Source organism: Xenopus laevis, chromosome 3L (genome assembly GCF_017654675.1).
Source record: "Xenopus laevis strain J_2021 chromosome 3L, Xenopus_laevis_v10.1, whole genome shotgun sequence".
Taxonomy (NCBI): Eukaryota; Metazoa; Chordata; class Amphibia; order Anura; family Pipidae; genus Xenopus; species Xenopus laevis.
Window position 1 is genome coordinate 158,131,874 of NC_054375.1, and position 20,077 is coordinate 158,151,950.

Sequence of the window (20,077 nt, forward strand, 5' to 3'; positions counted from 1 at the left end):
CTGAACACCTCTTAGAAGAAAAACCTCCCTCCAAAAGACTTAGAATATTGTATATGGAGGGAGGTTCTTCTTCTGTTACTGGCTAAGGGGAGGAGCACCCATAGTTATTATGCTGACTGGGGATGGACAGGAGATAACATTGTCAGAAGTTTTATTACATATACTGTGCACAAGAGGAATCTTTCTTCCACTGGCAGAAATGGTGGCTAGACAGTTTCCAGGATACACAAAAGCTATATTAAATTCAAGGAAACATTGTTTGTGTATAGGAATACATCATTTTGATTACATTCTCCATAGCCCTCCTTTTTTAGCTGAAATCTGCTCTAATCCAAATCAATGCCCCTTAATTCAAACCCTAGTTGGTCACCCAGCTGCTCCAAGCCCAATAGAGGCTCTAAAAGAAGGGGAGAGAGTATCTGCTCTACCCTGATACAGGCAGAACCTGTACAAAGTGTTTTGCATATGGCAAACCCCTGTCTCCTGAATATTTTTTGGATACTATGCAGGCCTGGATTTTGGGCTTAGGTGCCCCTAGACCCATTGAGTCCTAGCACCTGGCACCCTAGCACATGTGCTGGAGTGCTGGGGATTACACGTACACATCCCCGGTGCTCCTTAGGTTGCAGCTGGATGGCCTTTGCCTAAAAATCTTGCCTCCCTACCCCCCAACACAAATCTGGGCCTGAGACTATGTCACCCATGGGAAAGGCAATATCCTGCAGGTGACATATACTTTACTATATGGTACAAAGTATGGAAAGTGAGAAACTCTTCAACTACCTGGTTGGAACCCAACGCTGCAAGAGATTACAATTGAGGAAATTACAGAATTTTGTATATATATTATATAATTACTTGCCTCCTTCTGCCTCTTTCCAGTTTTCACATTGGGGTCACCAACCCCAGCAACAAAAACACTATTGTTTTATCGTTATCAGTTATTTATGTAAATAACCTGCCCTGTATTAATATTAAGGGCCCTTCTGCCATCACTATATGCACTGCACAAGATGAGCCAAGAAATGTACACTTTATTATGATTTCAAACGTTTATTGTTGAGTTTTTCAATAAAACAATTTAAACAGATATCTTAAAGCAATTTGATAAACAAAAATAAAGCTAAAATCTTAATATGCTAAAAGAATGTCCACTTTATTGTCTTGGGAATAAGCAAAACATCTGCTTCATCTTATTGAATTGCTTCCAGTTTTTGATGCAGGATATTTTCCTTGGTTAATATATTTATCAATTTAGAAATTTACAATTACGTTTCATGGGATTGTACAGTATATCTTGGGCCCCAAGTGAATTCTCTTGTCTCACAGCTTTATAAGCAGTCATTATAAATGCAAGTGTTTCCTCTTCCATTGCTTTCTCTGAGCTTCTCGAATGTGACTGTTCTGAGATGACTTCTGAAGATAACATTGCAATTCTAACTAAGCTTTATTGATAAATGTTACTGAAACCCATCAAATTCTTTAGAGCATCATTAACAGTGGAGTGGAAACACAATGGTACATTTTTATACTTTTCTTGATTTTGAAATCACGTCCCTGTTGTATGAATATTACTGTTTTGGCACAGAGGAACTCACCTACATAGGTTTATGATGTCCGTATTTCAAGGGGTCTAGTATCCCAGAGACACATTAGTCCTGTCCCTGTGTCCTGTGCACATACAGCAGTCACCGGCTTCTGCGGTTTATTACTTTTCTAATCTGAGTAAAAAAAAGAAGAACAGAAATTCCAAGTTCCTATTTGAGCAAAAACATTCAAGTGAATGTTTTGCTTTCTCTTTATTTTAGTCACATAAGGAGGTACCTGCACCACTATTTAATGGTACAGATGTAACATCAACAATGTAGTATCAAAATACCATGAAAAAAGAAGACAATATTTTCAAGTTAACAGCAAATTTAGTCTGTTGTCTGTATTTGAAACCTCAGGTGTTTAGGTTGTGCATACCACCTCCACCCACATTCATGCAGGATGGAGAAGTATAGCCCTTACACATTCAGGTATACAGTACTAAATATACAGTATATATATATATTTTTTTTTTTTTTTCATCAATGTTTTGGGGATTTGGGGATAATGCAAATTTGCCTAGATAACAGTTTACACAAAATGGTGCCTGCCTGTATGCTCTAATTGTGGATCCCAAAATAATGAAGGAAACAACATTTTTAAAAAATGTATATACTGTAAGTAAACTTTATTTTGTTAGTTCAGGGTTTATACTTATTTCGTAGGGTGACAACCCCCCCCTTTAAGGACATACCAGTGTCCCCAAAATACAATGGCAGTCTTTCCATAAATGGCCATGAGATTTAATTCTAGCACTTTCCCACCCACACCCTTACTTAACATTGTTTGAAAACAGATACACACCTTAAATCATGGTAAACAGACACACACCATTCATCTTTAGTATAAAGGACAATTCAGTCATTAGTTGGAGCCTGGAGTTTATCTGAAGACAGAGGTGTAACTACAGAGGAAGCAGACCCTGAGGCTGCAGGGGGCACAGGAGGTATAGGGGCCCCATGAGGCTCTAATTAATGAGTAATTTTTATATATTTTGGTAAAACAGAATAACCTCTGGAGAGTTTGGGGTTCCTCATTTTTTTGTGCTGTGGGTTCCAGTAACATCTAGTTATGCCACTGGCTGAAGATTAGTGGAAGCAGCAGAAAGAAGGGGACCTCTTGACTGTTTTCATTAGACCACTTACATTACTTACCTGTGGAGGAATATTTATAGTTGTTTTGTCAACCACATACACGAAATGTCTTGGTTAAGAAAATGCCCCTTGTGCTATTGCCAGAAAAACAGAGTTTTAAAAAAATAGATGTGTGTTTTCTGTTTTTTATTAGATTGTTATAAGACAAAACCAGACAGTCATTACAGAACTCTGGCTCCTGGGGTTCCAGAATCTACACAACTTCAGGCTAATACTGTTCTTTGCTCTCCTTGTGATCTCTATGGCCGCCACTGCTGGGAATCTTCTCATAATTTCTCTGGTCTCCAGTACTCGGCTTCTTCTTAATTCTCCCATGTACTTCTTCCTAAGTCACCTGGCTGTAATTGATATCACAATAACCATAACCGTCAGCTCAACAATGCTACCTGCAATATGGGATCAAAGCACTTTAGTGAGCATTGTTGGTTGCCTCTGCCAGTTCTTTGTGTTTGCCTCCTGCACTTCGATAGAATGTTTTCTGCTCACAGTGATGTCCTACGACAGATACTTGGCCATTTGCAGGCCGCTACATTATGCAACCATTATGAATTTTACCCTTTGCTGTCAGCTGGCCACTTGCTCTTGGGTTTTGGGCTTCATTGTAACACTAATAATTGTTGTTATGGTAAACAATTTAATATTGTGTGGCCCAAATATAATTGACCATATCTTTTGTGACCTTGATCCTCTTCTGAAACTGTCATGCTCTGATACCACCGTGGTTCAAATGACCCTCATTTCTTTAGGTGTCCCTGAAACTGTTATGGAACCTGCATTTATTATAACAACCTATGTCTGTATATTTCTCACTATACTTAGGATCCCATCATTAACTGGTAGAGAGAAAGCCTTCTCCACTTGTAGCTCCCACTTAACTGTAGTGTGCACATATTATGGGACTCTCATTGCCATTTATATCACACCTTCTAGAGGTCACACACGGAACATAAGCAAGTTCCTATCTCTTCTGTGCACAGTTGTGTCGCCGTTATTCAATCCTGTCATCTATAGCCTGAAGAACAATGAAATGCAAACAGCATTGCGAAAATGTTTTCAGAAGTTTAATGGGGTTATTTACTAAACTCTGGTCTGGCTTTTTGGGAAAAAAGTCAAATTTTTCAGGGTTTTTTTTTCAACTTTAATTTTTTGAGATTTATTAAAGCCTGATGTAGCAAAAAGCGCGAATCTGAAAATCCACCATCTCAGACCTGCTGAGGTTGTGTATAAGTCAGTGGCAGAGGTCCCTGTCCTATTTTGAAGTCTCTGTGGTCTACGCTGGATTTAGCCTGAAATCCAAGCTTTTCAGGCAAAAATCTGAAAAATTCGGGCTTTTCAGGAAAAAGGGATTTTGGGAAAAAACTCGTAGAAATCGTACTTTCTCTCAATTTTATTGAGTTTTTACCCAAACAGATTAAATCATGTTGTTTTTTAATAATAATTTAGAGGGGTAAGAATTGGTTATTGGAGTTTGGTCGTGGTTTTTTTTATTTAAAAAATTAGATAAATTCATATTTTAGTAAATAAACCTTCCAGTGATAATTGGGTGTTATAATCACAGATACAGGCTGTGTTTGTGATTAGTTGCATACTTTCTTTTGTTATTATTTCGTTTATTGGTTCAAAAAGTCATCTGGCTTGATGGTTTAGGGTAGCTGTGCACTGCGGAGTATAAGAAATCACGCTCCTCAAGCAGTTATGGAACATTTTAAAACTGATCTGATGTGGCCAGCTGAGATATTAGGGTGTGTGGTTAAGAACAAAAGAGATTGTTGTGCAAACTTGCAGCATCCAGGGAAGAAACACAGAGGGACAGGTACAGATTAAAGAAACAAGCCTATTACCCTCCATTACTAGTGATGGGCGAATTTGCGCCGTTTCACTTCTCCAAAAAATTTGTGAATTTCGTGCGAAGCGAAGAGTGAAAATGCATCAGCGTCCAAAAAACGGATGGCGTCGTCCATTTTTTCTTACGCCGCCGAATTTTCGGCAGCGAATTTTCACGGCCGTTTTGCGAATTTATTCGCCGGCGGCAAATCATGCAAATTCGCGCCTGGTAAATAAATTCGCCCATCACTATCCATTACCTAGCATCCTACTCGCTAATGTACAGTCACAGATGGAGAATCTTAGAGCTAGAGATTCTTTTCAAAGGGATGTGTGAGATTGCAACATTGGGGATAGATTCACTAACGGGTACATTTTCGCCAGCGTCACACAGCTCACATCAGTTTGCCAGGTGCAAATGCGCTACGACTACGTTAATTCACTAATATGCGGAGTTTCGTCCTGGGCGACAAACGCTGGTGACTTTTCACTAGCGTTACTTCGCCAGTGCGAGCATTCCATAGTGAAGATGCACTAGTATTCGTTTGTGCCTTTTGAAAATGTGCTAGTGATCTTGCGATTGGGTCAATTTGCATAGGGCGGTAATTTAAAGTTGTATGGACGTCTTTATTATAAATGTTGGTGCAAATACTTGAAGTTACCACTTTTTATTACAAATGGCCAGGGAACCTTAATAAAGACAAGAGAGTTAATATAATGCCCTACACATGAGCCCAGTGTAAAATTAATGTTCCGTATGTTAGGAAATGTCTGGAGGAAACCGGTTAGCAAAAAAGGAAAAGTCGCCAGCGTGTTAGGAACTTTAATGCATTTTTTGGCGAACAGGATATGATGTAAGTGACAGAAGATTGGGGCAGATCTGGCTGCTTTTTAGCACTTCCCCTGGTCTGAGGTGGTAAAGTCAACTCTGGCGAACGAGATAACGTTCAGTAAAATCCGCACTTTACTGAATCTGCGGAGTAACTACCTTTCGACAGAGAGAAAAGTCGCCTGGCGATACAGTGTGAACGCTAGCAACGGCCTCTTTTGCTAGCGAATTTGCACCTGTTAGTAAATTGTCTATGTCCCTCCGGGTGGCAACGATGATTCACTCCTGTTCTCTCTATTTGGAATGTTTCATTATTAATTGACATCCATACTATTTGCCTCTGGAGTTTGGGTCAATTATCATCACATCGGTCTATATTCCACCTCATGCTGATACAGGTCTGGCTTTGTCAGAATTACATGATGTGCTCACTGTGATGTCACTGTGATGTCACTGTGATGTTACTTACAAGGACGCTTCATATGGTGTACGGTTTGCTGTAAAATATGCAAAATGCTGGTACAGAGAGAGAGTGGAGACGTATTTCCATCAGAATGACACACGTTGTATGTGGCAGGGCTTATGTACAATTATGGACTTTAAAAGTAAGCGCACAGAGACTGTGTGTACTGACTTATATTTGTTATTTTATACAGTTGCCCCTGGAACTATAGCAGTTACCCCAATGTTTCTATATATCTGTAACCTTGTTATGAGCTAAGGGGCCCAGTCTGAAGGTCAGTTAGGGGGAGATTTGGGGTGAGTGATTATTTGTACCCTGGGTACCCCTGGAACTATAGCAGTTACCCCAATGTTTCTATATATCTGTAACCTTGTTATGAGCTAAAGGGGCCCAGTCTGAAGGTCAGTTAGGGGGAGATTTGGGGTGAGAGCTTATTTGTGCCCTGGGTACCCCTGGAACTATAGCAGGGTGACTGTTACCCCAATGTTTCTATATATCTGTAACCTTGTTATGAGCTAAGGGGGCCCAGTCTGAAGGCCAGTTAGGGGGAGATTTGGGGTGAGTGTTTATTTGTGCCCTGGGTACCCCTGGAACTATAGCAGGGTGACACCCCAATGTTTCTATATATCTGTAACCTTGTTATGAGCTAAGGGGGCCCAGTCTGAAGGTCAGTTAGGGGGAGATTTGGGGTGAGTGCTTATTTGTTCCCTGGGTACCCCTGGAACTATAGCAGGGTGACTGTTACCCCAATGTTTCTATATATCTGTAACCTTGTTATGAACTAAGGGGGCGCAGTCTGAAGGTCAGTTAGGGGGAGATTTGGGTTGAGTGCTTATTTGTGCCCTGGGTACCCCTGGAACTATAGCAGGGTGACACCCCAATGTTTCTATATATCTGTAACCTTGTTATGAGCTAAGGGGGCCCAGTCTGAAGGTCAGTTAGGGGGAGATTTGGGGTGAGTGCTTATTTGTACCCTGGGTACCCCTGGAACTATAGCAGGGTGACTGTTACCCCAATGTTTCTATATATCTGTAACCTTGTTATGAGCTAAGGGGACCCAGTCTGAAGGTCAGTTAGGGGAAGATTTGGGGTGAGTGTTTATTTGTGCCCTGGGTACCCCTGGAACTATAGCAGGGTGACACCCCAATGTTTCTATATATCTGTAACCTTGTTATGAGCTAAGGGGGCCCAGTCTGAAGGTCAGTTAGGGGGAGATTTGGGGTGAGTGTTTATTTGTACCCTGGGTACCCCTGGAACTATAGCAGGGTGACACCCCAATGTTTCTATATATCTGTAACCTTGTTATGATCAAGGGGGCCCAGCCTGAAGGCCAGTTAGGGGGAGATTTGGGGTAAGTGCTTATTTGTGTCCTGGGTACCCCTGGAACTATAGCAGGGTGACACCCCAATGTTTCTATATATCTGTAACCTTGTTATGAGCTAAGGGGGCCCAGTCTGAAGGTCAGTTAGGGGGAGATTTGGGGTGAGTGCTTATTTGTGTCCTGGGTACCCCTGGAACTATAGCAGGGTGACTGTTACCCAAATGTTTCTTTTGAAGGGCTGCTGAATAAAATGCTAAATAAGTGAAAAATCACAAATAATAAAATGAAAACAAATTGCAAATTGTCTCAGAATATCACTCTCTACATCATACTAAAAGTTATCTCACAGGTGAACAACCCCTTTAAAAGGAATTAGACACATCAGATGGGGCTGATAGCAGAAGAATTTAACTAGCAACTTAGGAGGTGTTTCTTTCTATTGGTAAATATCAATTTAGCTGTGAATCACTGACATTGCCAGATGGGAGTTACAGTTACAACACAAATTACACACATACATTACAATTCAGTCAAACTTTTGCTCAAATAATTCCTAGTTGTAGTTTCAAATCATCATCACTATTTTACAGGTAATTAGTACCAACAGCGTAAATAAAGTTTTGTACTTCTATACAAAATAAAAATAATAAACTGACTGGATGTCTGGGTTCCTGGCCTCATTTAGTAAATACGGCAATACCCTATATTAAACTCCTATATGAGGTGCAAGATTCCACCAAATAACTTGGGCCTGAGATGCCTGCTATATAATATAAATTATATTAGGGAGACTCAGTCTTTTACTGAGGAATAGTGATGGGCGAATTTCTGCCATTTCGCTTTGCCTAAAAAGTTGTGAATCTCTGAAAAATTTGTGAACAATTGACGCCTGCGGCAATATTGGACGTATGTCCGAAAAGTCGGAAAATTATTTTGATGCTGGTGAATTTGCGTGGGAGTTTCGCGAATTTATTCGCCAAAGGCAAAAAAAAATTGTCGGGAATTTGCACCAGGCGAGTTTATTCACCCGCCACTACTGAGGAAACTTCAATGGACAATCAATATACAGCATTCATATGCAAGGATTATTGGTGGTTACTGATTCTCATGTACTGCATTTTACATTTTTGAAACACTTAAACAAAATTATATTGTAGGGACACGATCTGATACTGGAAATTAAGGCTACTAAAAAACTATTTCTAAATGATAGGTTTCTGGATAATAGATTCCACACTTCTACTGTGTTCTTCACTGGTCTGTGGATCGTGTGGATAGTTCAGGCGGTACATGTCCATGATATTATTCTTTCCTGGTATTTATAGAGTGCTGGAATATTTCTGCAGTATATTTAGATAAAGAAAAAGAGGCAAAGACGGGGTGCAAATACTCATACATGACCCCTGTTGTGATTTACAGTATTTAGTAACAGTAAAGCTTTAGCACTGGAACTGAAATAATCTTTACAGGCCAACTGGAGAAATGTTTTCAAGATTATTTTAGCAAATCCAGTTGCTGTTGATAAATACCGCATGACATGGAGGAATAAAAATCTTGATATACGGGGTATGGGTGCTATATTCAGGGATGGATTGTCAGTCATTCCCCTTCTATAAGCTTTCTGAATCAGAAACAGGAGTGGGATGTACTGTAACATGAAATAAGCTCTGTGATTTCCACCGTGTTTCTTGTAATAACCAACACTTGTATGAAAGGACTTTTAGAGGCATATTTATCAAAGGTCAAATTTTAGACGTATGTGAGCTTTTTTAGACCTCAAATGATCTCACAACTCAAATGGTTTCTTTTTTAAGAAAAAACTTGAATCAGTGTAGTCGGGAGGAAAAACCTGAATACAGTACTTGAATTGATTGAGTTTTCAGCTGAAAATACCTTGAATCACTCAAATTGATTGAGTTTTTGAGCGAAAACCACCAAAAAAAATTTGAGCATCCCAAAGGCTTCAGACATTTTCAAATGGTTAAAGGGACCTCTGTCATTTTCTACATGACCTAGAAAGGTTTAAGATAGAGTTTTTATGGATTCAAGCTATTTCAGCTTCGAGGGTATAATACATCACGAAAAATTAGAGTTTTCATTTTTAACTCAAAAATGTGAGTTTTTAATTAAAAATACCCTCGAAAAACAACTCGACCTTTGATAAACCTGCCCCTTAGTGTGCACCCATTGGGTTAGAACACATCACATATTGGAAGACTATGGGTTTAGCTATGTTTGGAGCAATGTCCTCTCATGTCCGAAAAGAGCACCCCAAAATAAATAATAAACTAATATATCAACTGTCTGACAGAACATGACAAAAATCATGTACAGCATAAACAATAACACTTTTAAATAGGACATGTACATGGCACTTTTACACTTTTTTTCTTGTCAAAAATATATATTTTGCAAAACATTACAACTGAATTAGCAGTTAGAATTCTATTAAAAATAAAATGTTTAAAGGGATCCTGTCATCGGAAAACATATTTTTTTCAAAACGCATCAGTTAATAGTGCTACTGCAGCAGAATTCTGCACTGAAATCCATTTCTCAAAAGACCAAACAGATTTTTTTATATTCAATTTTGAAATCTGACATGGGGCTAGACATTTTGTCAATTTCCCAGCTGCCCCTGGTCATGTGACTTGTGCCTGCACTTTAGGAGAGAAATGCTTTCTGGCAGGCTGCTGTTTTTCCTTCTCAATGTAACTGAATGTGTCTCAGTGGGACATGGGATTTTACTATTGAGTGTTGTTCTTAGATCTACCAGGCAGCTGTTATCTTGTGTTAGGGAGGGGTGATATCACTCCAACTTGCAGTACAGCAGTAAAGAGTGATTGAAGTTTATCAGAGCACAAGTCACATGACTGGGGGCAGCTGGGAAATTGACAAAATGTCTAGCCCCATGTCAGATTTCAAAATTGAATAAAAAAAAATCTGTTTGCTCTTTTGAGAAATGGATTTCAGTTCAGAATTCTGCTGGAGCAGCACTATTAACTGATTCATTTAGAATTTTTTCAAAATGACAGTATCCCTTTAATTTTGACTCAACCAATTCTAATCCTTACACAATATCACTATATGCAAAATACCCAAAATTAAAGAAAATTGGAAAAGAGACATGGAAAGCATGTAAAAGGCTTAAGCAAAATAATCTTGATAATATCAGACATTTCCTAAAACAACAAATAAGCTGCTTGCTAAGTCTTGCAAGAAACATCATTGCCATGTTCTAACAACTCTACATCTATCTTTACATCTGTTATGCTGCTGAGCCAGATCTCACCCCCTGAATAGCTGACGGGTTGGCTCAGCAAAATGTAACAGAAAAGCCCAAATTGTAAACTGAAAATATCTGAGTTTATCTAGGTGAAACACAATTAGAAATAACATGTTTTAGATATCAAGAGATGTGTTAAAGAATTCACATTAATTGATCAAACCCAAGAATATAGACTCATGAAGGAAAAGTCCTAAATCCATAACAGAAATATAGATACATTGATTTCAGACGGCCAACTAATGGTTGTATGACGGGACTGTGGTGAGATTGAGTAACACTGGTACAGAGCAGAATCTAGGACAGATGTTGGAGAAGGACATACAAGGGAAATCTTGATCTGGTAAGTTCACCCCTAACATCATAATATGAGAATAAACAGTTAATATTAAAATATAAATCAAAACAAATAGAAGAACAACAACTATTCATTATTACTATTTTAATACTTTAACAATTCAAAATCTTTGAATATACATTTTCCACATCACCTTGACATAACAGGATAATGAGCATCAGGCCGTGTGTCAGCCACAGAACTATAACTTTTAGCAACTCCCTGAAACTCAGTCAGTGCAGAGGGGGGACTGACTTCTACTCCAGCTGGAGGGAGTCCTGGCCCTGATGTAACCCTCTCATCCCAAACCCTAAAGCTTCATAGGTAGGAGGAGAGGTCTGTTGGATGAAAGAGAAGCAAGAAATAAATATATAACTAATGATGATATCCATGATAGGGAATCTAAAAAAGTAAATATATTTGGCCAAACAATGGTGCTTTTTGTTGTGTATGGCCAATGGAAGAAAATTTGTCATTAACAGTTTTAATACACATTTTAACAGACTGTTGCTTAAAGGACCAGTAACATCATTTTTTTTTATTAAACAAATTAAAATTACAGCCTGCATATAATACCCCTGACCTAATAGATATTCCATATTCACCCTCCTTTTACCTGAAAAGTCCCCAGTAAAAAGTCCCCTCCATGGTCTGACCTGACTTTAGAAAAACGGCGATTTGGCGACCAATCTTCACTCATTGCAGTACGTGCGCGTCCCAGGCAGTGCTCCTCCTCCCAGGACTACCGGCAGGAAGTCAGAAGAGCTTCAGAGCATAGCAGCCGGCAACCAGCGCAGACGTTCTCCCTTTTCTGGCCGTGTATTTTTTTTTTCTTTTACTTTGTTTTACGAGTTGGTGAGGGGAGTGAACGCTAGAGTGACAGCAGCGATGGTGAGAGGAGCACACAGTGAGAGAGGAACATGGAAGGGGGAGGAAAGTTGAAGGCTGGGTAAGGGGAACGGCAGTGAGAGTCACACAGAAGGGGGTGAAGGCTGCATTGACATGGGACGCTAAGAAAAGGAGCCGGCAGTAAGTGGAACATGGAGAGGGAGGAAATGAGAAGGCAGCAGTGAGAGGAACACAGAGGAGGGGGAGAAGGCTGTATGAGGGAACGGCAGTGAGAGGAAGGGGGGGAGAGGAATACAGAGGGGTACGGCTACATGAAAGGAGGCAAAGGCTGTGTGACAGGGACACGGGGAAAACTGCATAGACAGACGCTGAGGGAACAGTAGTGAGAGAGGAAGTGACGTCATGAAGACCCGGACGAGGCACACAGCTGCGCGCATGTAGAGGAGAAGAAGAAAGATGAGGCTAGAAGATGGCGGAGACCCTTTGGACACCGTGGGACAGCGCCGGTTTGATTTTTTTCAGATGTCTTACTGAAAGAAAGTCCAAAATTGTGAAAGTCCCGGTTAGTGTGTTCCAAAGTCCAGCAAAACCACAGTCGGGCTCTCCTCTTCCCGTTTAAAAGATAAATTCAATAAAATGAGTTGCTGTGTTCCTCAAACGACAAGTTGTTGAGGATGGAACAAAACAGGTAAAATAATATAGTGTAGTATTTCTTTTTAAAATATTTTAAACACCCTTGTGTTATTAAGTGATTGACTTAGTGATATTACACTTCCAAGAAACAGTGACTATACGCGATGCACTTAGTATATATTGCATAAGTTGCCACAATCATTCATGTGAATTTTTAAAGGATCGTGTTACTGTGTTGACGATTGTGCAACTTCCAAAACATAAATAGTGACTTAGTGTGCGTTAATTAAACACATAATATTGTGAAAACCATATCGCTGTGTTAACAATTTTAGTAAAAGTAAATTTGCTTATTAAGCCAGGTGAATTAAGGAAAATGAATAAAGGTGATAATTAGGTTCAAATAATAGTCCCCCAAAAAGCAGCAGGAGCCTCTAGTGGTATATTATACTCACAAGAGGGAATTTAATTCCGGGCAGTGTAATTAACTCTTTCTTCAATATGGATCTTCTTGAATCCTTGGTGGACATAAATAAGAGCAGCATGTGTAGGTACTTTTAAAACATTTTAATAACTAATTAAAAATACACTCACAAAATTCGCTTGATAAAAACATATATAGGGTATTCTGGAGATCTCACTGCGCTGCTTCCAATGTTGGCGTCTTTGGTTGGCCGCTGCGAGTCTGCAAATTTGCTTCTGCCGTCTCCAATGATTCAAACTGTCTCCACTAACGCGTTTCGCCTGTCGGCTTCGTCCCAGAGTGGTGACGTATTCTCTTTGCGCTCGCTCTTTTAAGTCCACGTAAATTCAGGTTCTTTTAAGAAACTTTATTTATCCTGTGCAATATTCTTGTCCTAATTCCGATGCTTTTCTGCTACGTTTACAAAAATCCCAAGAGGCAAGGTACTCAGATTCAAACAGTTGCAGTAACTAGATAGCAAAATTGATACTTAAAAAATTGAAACGTAAAAAAGAAACATTTGTCATAGATTAAATAAATCGGATACATCTTACTTAACGTCTTGAAGATCATTATAACTTATTATAAAAATGTTACAAATTATACTAAAAAGGCTCTTAAGTTAAAATCTACATTTAGACCATATGGAGAAAGGGATTTGAGTTTATGGATCCACCAACTCTCTCTTTGTAGCGTTTTTGTTGTTAGATCACCCCCTCTCCAATCTGGATTAACCTTTTCTATTCCCAGCCATTTTAGACCTTTTGGATTTTTATCGTGTTTTTCTAGGAAGTGCTTCGATACCCAGTGTTTTATGTTTCCTTTTCGTATATTATTAATATGTTCACCAATTCTTTCTTTAAGTTTTCTCTTAGTTTTTCCCACATATTGTAGGCCACATGGACACTCCAATAAATATATTACGTTCTTCATATCACATTTAATCAAATCATTTAATTTGAACTGTTCCCCTGTAGTATAGCTTTTAAAGGCATTCGTTTTGTTTCCATATTTACAAGCCTTACATAAACTGCAAGGGAAAAAACCTTTGTATTTATCTTCTTTTTTGTTAAAGCATGTTCTGGTGTTACAGGTATGTACCAACTTTTGTTTCAAGTTTGGTGCTTTTTGAAAAATTATATTTGGTTTTTTTGGGAGGATACAGGGGAGATTTAATACAGGGAGCCTATGAGAAAATAAGAGGCCAAGACAGAGAGAAAATGCTAGAATACAAAAAAGAAACAAGAGATGGGTCAGAAACTGGAAATAATACCAACTCTGAAATATGTTTTGTTACACAATATAACTCGAGAGCTGATGACATCAGGAAAATAATACAAAAACACTGGAATGTTCTAAGTCTGGACAAAGATCTGGAACCAATCCTCCCAAAAAAACCAAATATAATTTTCCAAAAAGCACCAAACTTGAAACAAAAGTTGGTACATACCTGTAACACCAGAACATGCTTTAACAAAAAAGAAGATAAATACAAAGGTTTTTTCCCTTGCAGTTTATGTAAGGCTTGTAAATATGGAAACAAAACGAATGCCTTTAAAAGCTATACTACAGGGGAACAGTTCAAATTAAATGATTTGATTAAATGTGATATGAAGAACGTAATATATTTATTGGAGTGTCCATGTGGCCTACAATATGTGGGAAAAACTAAGAGAAAACTTAAAGAAAGAATTGGTGAACATATTAATAATATACGAAAAGGAAACATAAAACACTGGGTATCGAAGCACTTCCTAGAAAAACACGATAAAAATCCAAAAGGTCTAAAATGGCTGGGAATAGAAAAGGTTAATCCAGATTGGAGAGGGGGTGATCTAACAACAAAAACGCTACAAAGAGAGAGTTGGTGGATCCATAAACTCAAATCCCTTTCTCCATATGGTCTAAATGTAGATTTTAACTTAAGAGCCTTTTTAGTATAATTTGTAACATTTTTATAATAAGTTATAATGATCTTCAAGACGTTAAGTAAGATGTATCCGATTTATTTAATCTATGACAAATGTTTCTTTTTTACGTTTCAATTTTTTAAGTATCAATTTTGCTATCTAGTTACTGCAACTGTTTGAATCTGAGTACCTTGCCTCTTGGGATTTTTGTAAACGTAGCAGAAAAGCATCGGAATTAGGACAAGAATATTGCACAGGATAAATAAAGTTTCTTAAAAGAACCTGAATTTACGTGGACTTAAAAGAGCTGAAGCCGACAGGCGAAACGCGTTAGTGGAGACAGTTTGAATCATTGGAGACGGCAGAAGCAAATTTGCAGACTCGCAGCGGCCAACCAAAGACGCCAACATTGGAAGCAGCGCAGTGAGATCTCCAGAATACCCTATATATGTTTTTATCAAGCGAATTTTGTGAGTGTATTTTTAATTAGTTATTAAAATGTTTTAAAAGTACCTACACATGCTGCTCTTATTTATGTCCACCAAGGATTCAAGAAGATCCATATTGAAGAAAGAGTTAATTACACTGCCCGGAATTAAATTCCCTCTTGTGAGTATAATATACCACTAGAGGCTCCTGCTGCTTTTTGGGGGACTATTATTTGAACCTAATTATCACCTTTATTCATTTTCCTTAATTCACCTGGCTTAATAAGCAAATTTACTTTTACTAAAATTGTTAACACAGCGATATGGTTTTCACAATATTATGTGTTTAATTAACGCACACTAAGTCACTATTTATGTTTTGGAAGTTGCACAATCGTCAACACAGTAACACGATCCTTTAAAAATTCACATGAATGATTGTGGCAACTTATGCAATATATACTAAGTGCATCGCGTATAGTCACTGTTTCTTGGAAGTGTAATATCACTAAGTCAATCACTTAATAACACAAGGGTGTTTAAAATATTTTAAAAAGAAATACTACACTATATTATTTTACCTGTTTTGTTCCATCCTCAACAACTTGTCGTTTGAGGAACACAGCAACTCATTTTATTGAATTTGTCTTACTGAAAGAGCAGCATATTGGGGGTAAGTAATGTATATTAATTATTTTTTTTTGTGAATAAAAAATGATGTTACTGGTCCTTTAAACCGAGTGTGAAAAAAGAGATTTGATTTAACATAAACTTCTGAAGAGCAACTTTAATCTCAGTGTTTCTCAGGCTGTATATTATTGAATTGAAACACGGTGTTCGAACTGTATAAAGAGGGGACATCATTTTCTTTATATTAAAGTTATGTTGTTTGGATGGTACCATATAAACTATTATCATAGACCCATAGTACATCCACACAACTATTAAATGGGAGCTGCAAATGGAGAAGGCTTTGTGTCTTCCTTCAGTAGAGGAGATCCTGAGAATGGCAAGGCCAATAGAAATGTAAGTGTAAATGATGAAGCAAAAGGGTAGAAGCATAAAAGGTGTGCCCAAAATAATGTCTGTTTTTTCTACAGCTTTATAATCTGTGCAGGAAAGTTTAATAACAGGGGGAAAATCACAGAAATAATAATCTAAAACATATGGGCCACAGAACTGCAAATTAAATGTCAGAAGATTTACAATCAAACTCAATATAAGGGCTACACCCCAAGAACAAAGACTCAGATAGAGGCAAAGCCTAAAATCCATAATGGAGACATAATGAAGTGGGGAGCAGATGGCCAGATATCGGTCATAGGCCATGACTGTGAGGAGATAATATTCTGAAGATCCTGAAACACCATACAAGTAAAACTGTGTGATACAACCAGTAGCAGATATTGTGCCTCCTCCATTCAGTGATAACCGCAAGGTATTTGGAGTAATAGTGGTACTGAGCAAAACATCAGATATCAAATAATGTCAAAATATAAATCCAGAGAAGCAGAACAAAGAGTAACTCATTTATTATCTGAGAGTTCTGAAATCCCAAAAGAAGGAAAGTTATATCTGATGTCTGATTCACTTTATCCATTGCCTGGAACCATAAAACAGAGAAGTTATATATATTTATATAGTGTAATGCAGATATAGTCCAACATCTGTGCTCTGTTTGATGTAGAAGTACATGAGTTCCATCACCTCAAAGTTACCTTTTTGTATGATTTAAACAGGGACGTTCTCCCTAGCCTGAAATATGAAATGATCTCTGGTAACTGGGAATCAATCTCCTCCACATCCAGAAATCAGCAATTCCAGTTTCAGTCCCAGACTAGAACCCAACACTGTTCTACAGAAAGACAAAAATACATGACAATAGCAAATCAACGGTATGATAATGATGATGTTAGTACTTTTTACATTTGTAGTAAAGATAAAATGTCTAGGTTGAGTTTCTGTTTAAAATGTAAGCAGAGTTTTTTTTTTAAATTGTTCCTGTGGAAATTTATTATCTGTAGTTCAAAATAATGTATGAGCATTAGCTTTGCACCAAATATTTGTACTAACTGAGATGCAGCTAGCTAATCCTGAACCTTTCAGTGAGTCGACTCATCATCCAAACGTTAGTAGGAATGAGACTTTTCACAGCTGCCCATTTGAGGAAGCAAAGAAAATAGTAAGTGAGGAAAACATTTCTCTTGCAATGGAGAGTTGTTGGAAACTGTCAAGGGTGAATGAAAGAATATTGTAGGCTGAGCAATGTCATTCAGCAAAGAGTAGCCATAATTCTATACTGTATGGATAATAGAATCCATTTGGCATTACAGAGATGAGGTTTTTATACCTTTGGAAAGGAACAGAACATCAATTGTGTAACTGTCCCCTGGGACTTGTGTAACACAGACACTCACAGGAAACTCCCTGGGGGAGAAGGAGAACGACAATATCTTTCTAAAGAAAATAACAGAAACGAGTTATTTCAAGACATTTTGGCACCCCCCTCCCACCAAAAGTACTGAAGATTTCTGTGTACCTACTTGCAATGCACAATTTGTAAGCTCTCTTTTTTCTGTAAAGTTTATACATACCCTGGCGAATAAGTGAAATGTGACAAAACAAAACAGATATTAGATGTAATTTATGACATAACTTAGTTAAGTTGGGTTGATAAATGACCAAAATCCATCAAGTGCAACCCCTCAAATAAAACCCAGCATCCATACTTACACACACTCACACTGACCCCTCAATACACTCACTGAAACTCTGAAACTACTGTGTATATACACCAATATACAGGGCTGGAACTAGGGGTAGGCAGAGTAGGCACGTGCCTAGAGTGCAAAGGTGGAGGGGCGCCAGGCGCGTACTTCTCTCTGCTGACCGCCCACTTGTTCCCATCTGTGCGAGGGCGAATGCGTACGAGCATCTGTTCCCGCATGCCCTGAATCGTCTTTTGGCGCATGCGCAGAAGCGTCTTTTTGCGTATGTGCAGAAGCGCCTATTCGCACACACGCGAACATCTAGCTTGCGTGCATGCGTGCAACCAGACTGTGCAGCAGCCGGGCAGGCTGCCTAGGGCGCCTGCCCGACTTGGCCCGGCTCTGCCAATATCTATATTAATTGCAGATTTTAGTATCACAAAAGCCTTGTATATTCTACTTGTCCAAGAAATCCCTCTTAAAGGCATTAACACAATCTCACTGTCCTCACTTTGAAGAACCCCCTACACTGCCAGTCCTAGAATTCTTAACGAATCAGATAAAAATTGAGTGTAGGACTGGCCAGATATGGGATGACTTTGACGTAGTTGTTCAGCTAAAATATATTGCAATATATGGACAAACAATCCCTGTTTTGTTTAAAGGGTAAGGCATTTTTCAGTAGCAGTAGCACAAAATGTCTCTGTCTTAAATATATTGATAATGGGTTGAGTGCAGAGGACTTTTTATATTTACAACAACATTTCTTGCTTACAAGGGGAATATACTGACCTATATATTTATTAAGCATTTTAAAGACATCTCATTTTATTTCTGTGTGAAACCCTGTAAAAGGCATTTCCCACTTAATTTGTTGAAGAGATGCCCTTATACTGGCAAAGTTTTCCCATCTAAAGTTTAGTGTTTTAGTTCCTCCCTTATAGAATTGCCTCTGCAACAGAATCTCAAAGGAGACCCTGATATGATCATTATTCCCTAAATTCCCCTCACTAATTGAAGTCACCCATAATTATAAATTGAAGCAGCCTCCATTTGTAATCGTAGTTGGGCTTCATTATCATCACTTATTCAAGGTGATTTGTAGCATACACCGAAAAAAAATTTTGTTGTAACTTTCTGTCCAGTCGAAATCTCTACTCAGAGGGATTCCACACCCTCCTCATCCATTGTTATTTCTTTAGAACACGCTTTAATTTTGGTTTTACATAAATGACAGCTTAGAAAGTCCCAGTGGAAGTCCGGGTTGTAGATTATTGGGCTCAGAGGAGATGGAGAAGAAGCTAATTAGTATATTGCTCAATTTTGCGTGAAAATGTCAGAATTTCAAAAAAAATTGGTGAAAAAGAAAATATTACTATTACATGTTTTACAGTTTGTATTAAACTTCACATCTATTGCCTTATTTTGATCATTTAAGGTATATTGTTATAAATGAAAGATCAGGCAGCAGACATTTATGTGCAGGCTGGGAACACACAGGACTGAGGGTGGGAGGAAGTTGAGCCTGTCAATCAGTGCTGTGACCACTTCCTGTGAGAGAATGAACAGACACTCCCACTCTTCATTTCAGCCCAGACTCAGAGCAGAGAGATTCTCTCTATAGCTCTGATATAATAACAGTTTTAGGAGGTAAAATGCTTTCAAATCTTTTATTTCTGCCTTATTACATTTTTTGAGGAACGAAGAGTCATATCTTTGAATTTGAAGGTTATATAAAAGGAGCAAGGTGGTTTTTCTATTTGGGTACTAGGCAACCAATGTTTGAAATTGAGAATTTGATATATATCCTGTTAGGTATAATGTATGTAACTTCTAATGCCATAATATATACTGTTTGTACTTTATATACCATGACATTTGTGTGTATCTGATAAAAAATCATTCCTATTATGAGATTGTAATTGGAAGATCCTCCCTTCTAATTCTTTGGCTCAGCTTCTTTTATACTTTAGGGCAAATTCACAAAAGGGCGACTTCTCACCTGTGAAGGCTTTAGCATACTTCATGCCACTTCATCAATTACTGATTCGCTACCACTGGGCTAATTCACTAAAATGCAAAGTTGGGTCTCGTCAGCCAAATGCTGGCGAAGTTTCAAGACAAAAGAGACCCTCCATTGTCCTAGACATGAGCCCACCCTAAAACAAAGTGGCATGCCCCTGGTTAAAAAAAAGTTAAACAAACATTATTTAACAGTTACAACTTTTAAATTAAATCCCACTTTAAAATATGAAAAAATGCCAGTTTTTTTTTTTTTTTTA

At 38.3% G+C, this 20,077-nt stretch overlaps 1 protein-coding gene across 1 annotated transcript; it reads left to right on the top strand.

Moving 5' to 3' along the window:
• Positions 1–2,985: 2,985 nt before the first annotated feature.
• On the top strand, positions 2,986–3,825 carry LOC108710502 (olfactory receptor 11A1). Its single transcript, XM_018251636.1, has one exon. The coding sequence runs from the start codon at positions 2,986–2,988 to the stop codon at positions 3,823–3,825; it is 840 nt and encodes a 279-aa protein (XP_018107125.1).
• The last annotated feature ends 16,252 nt before the right edge of the window (positions 3,826–20,077 follow it).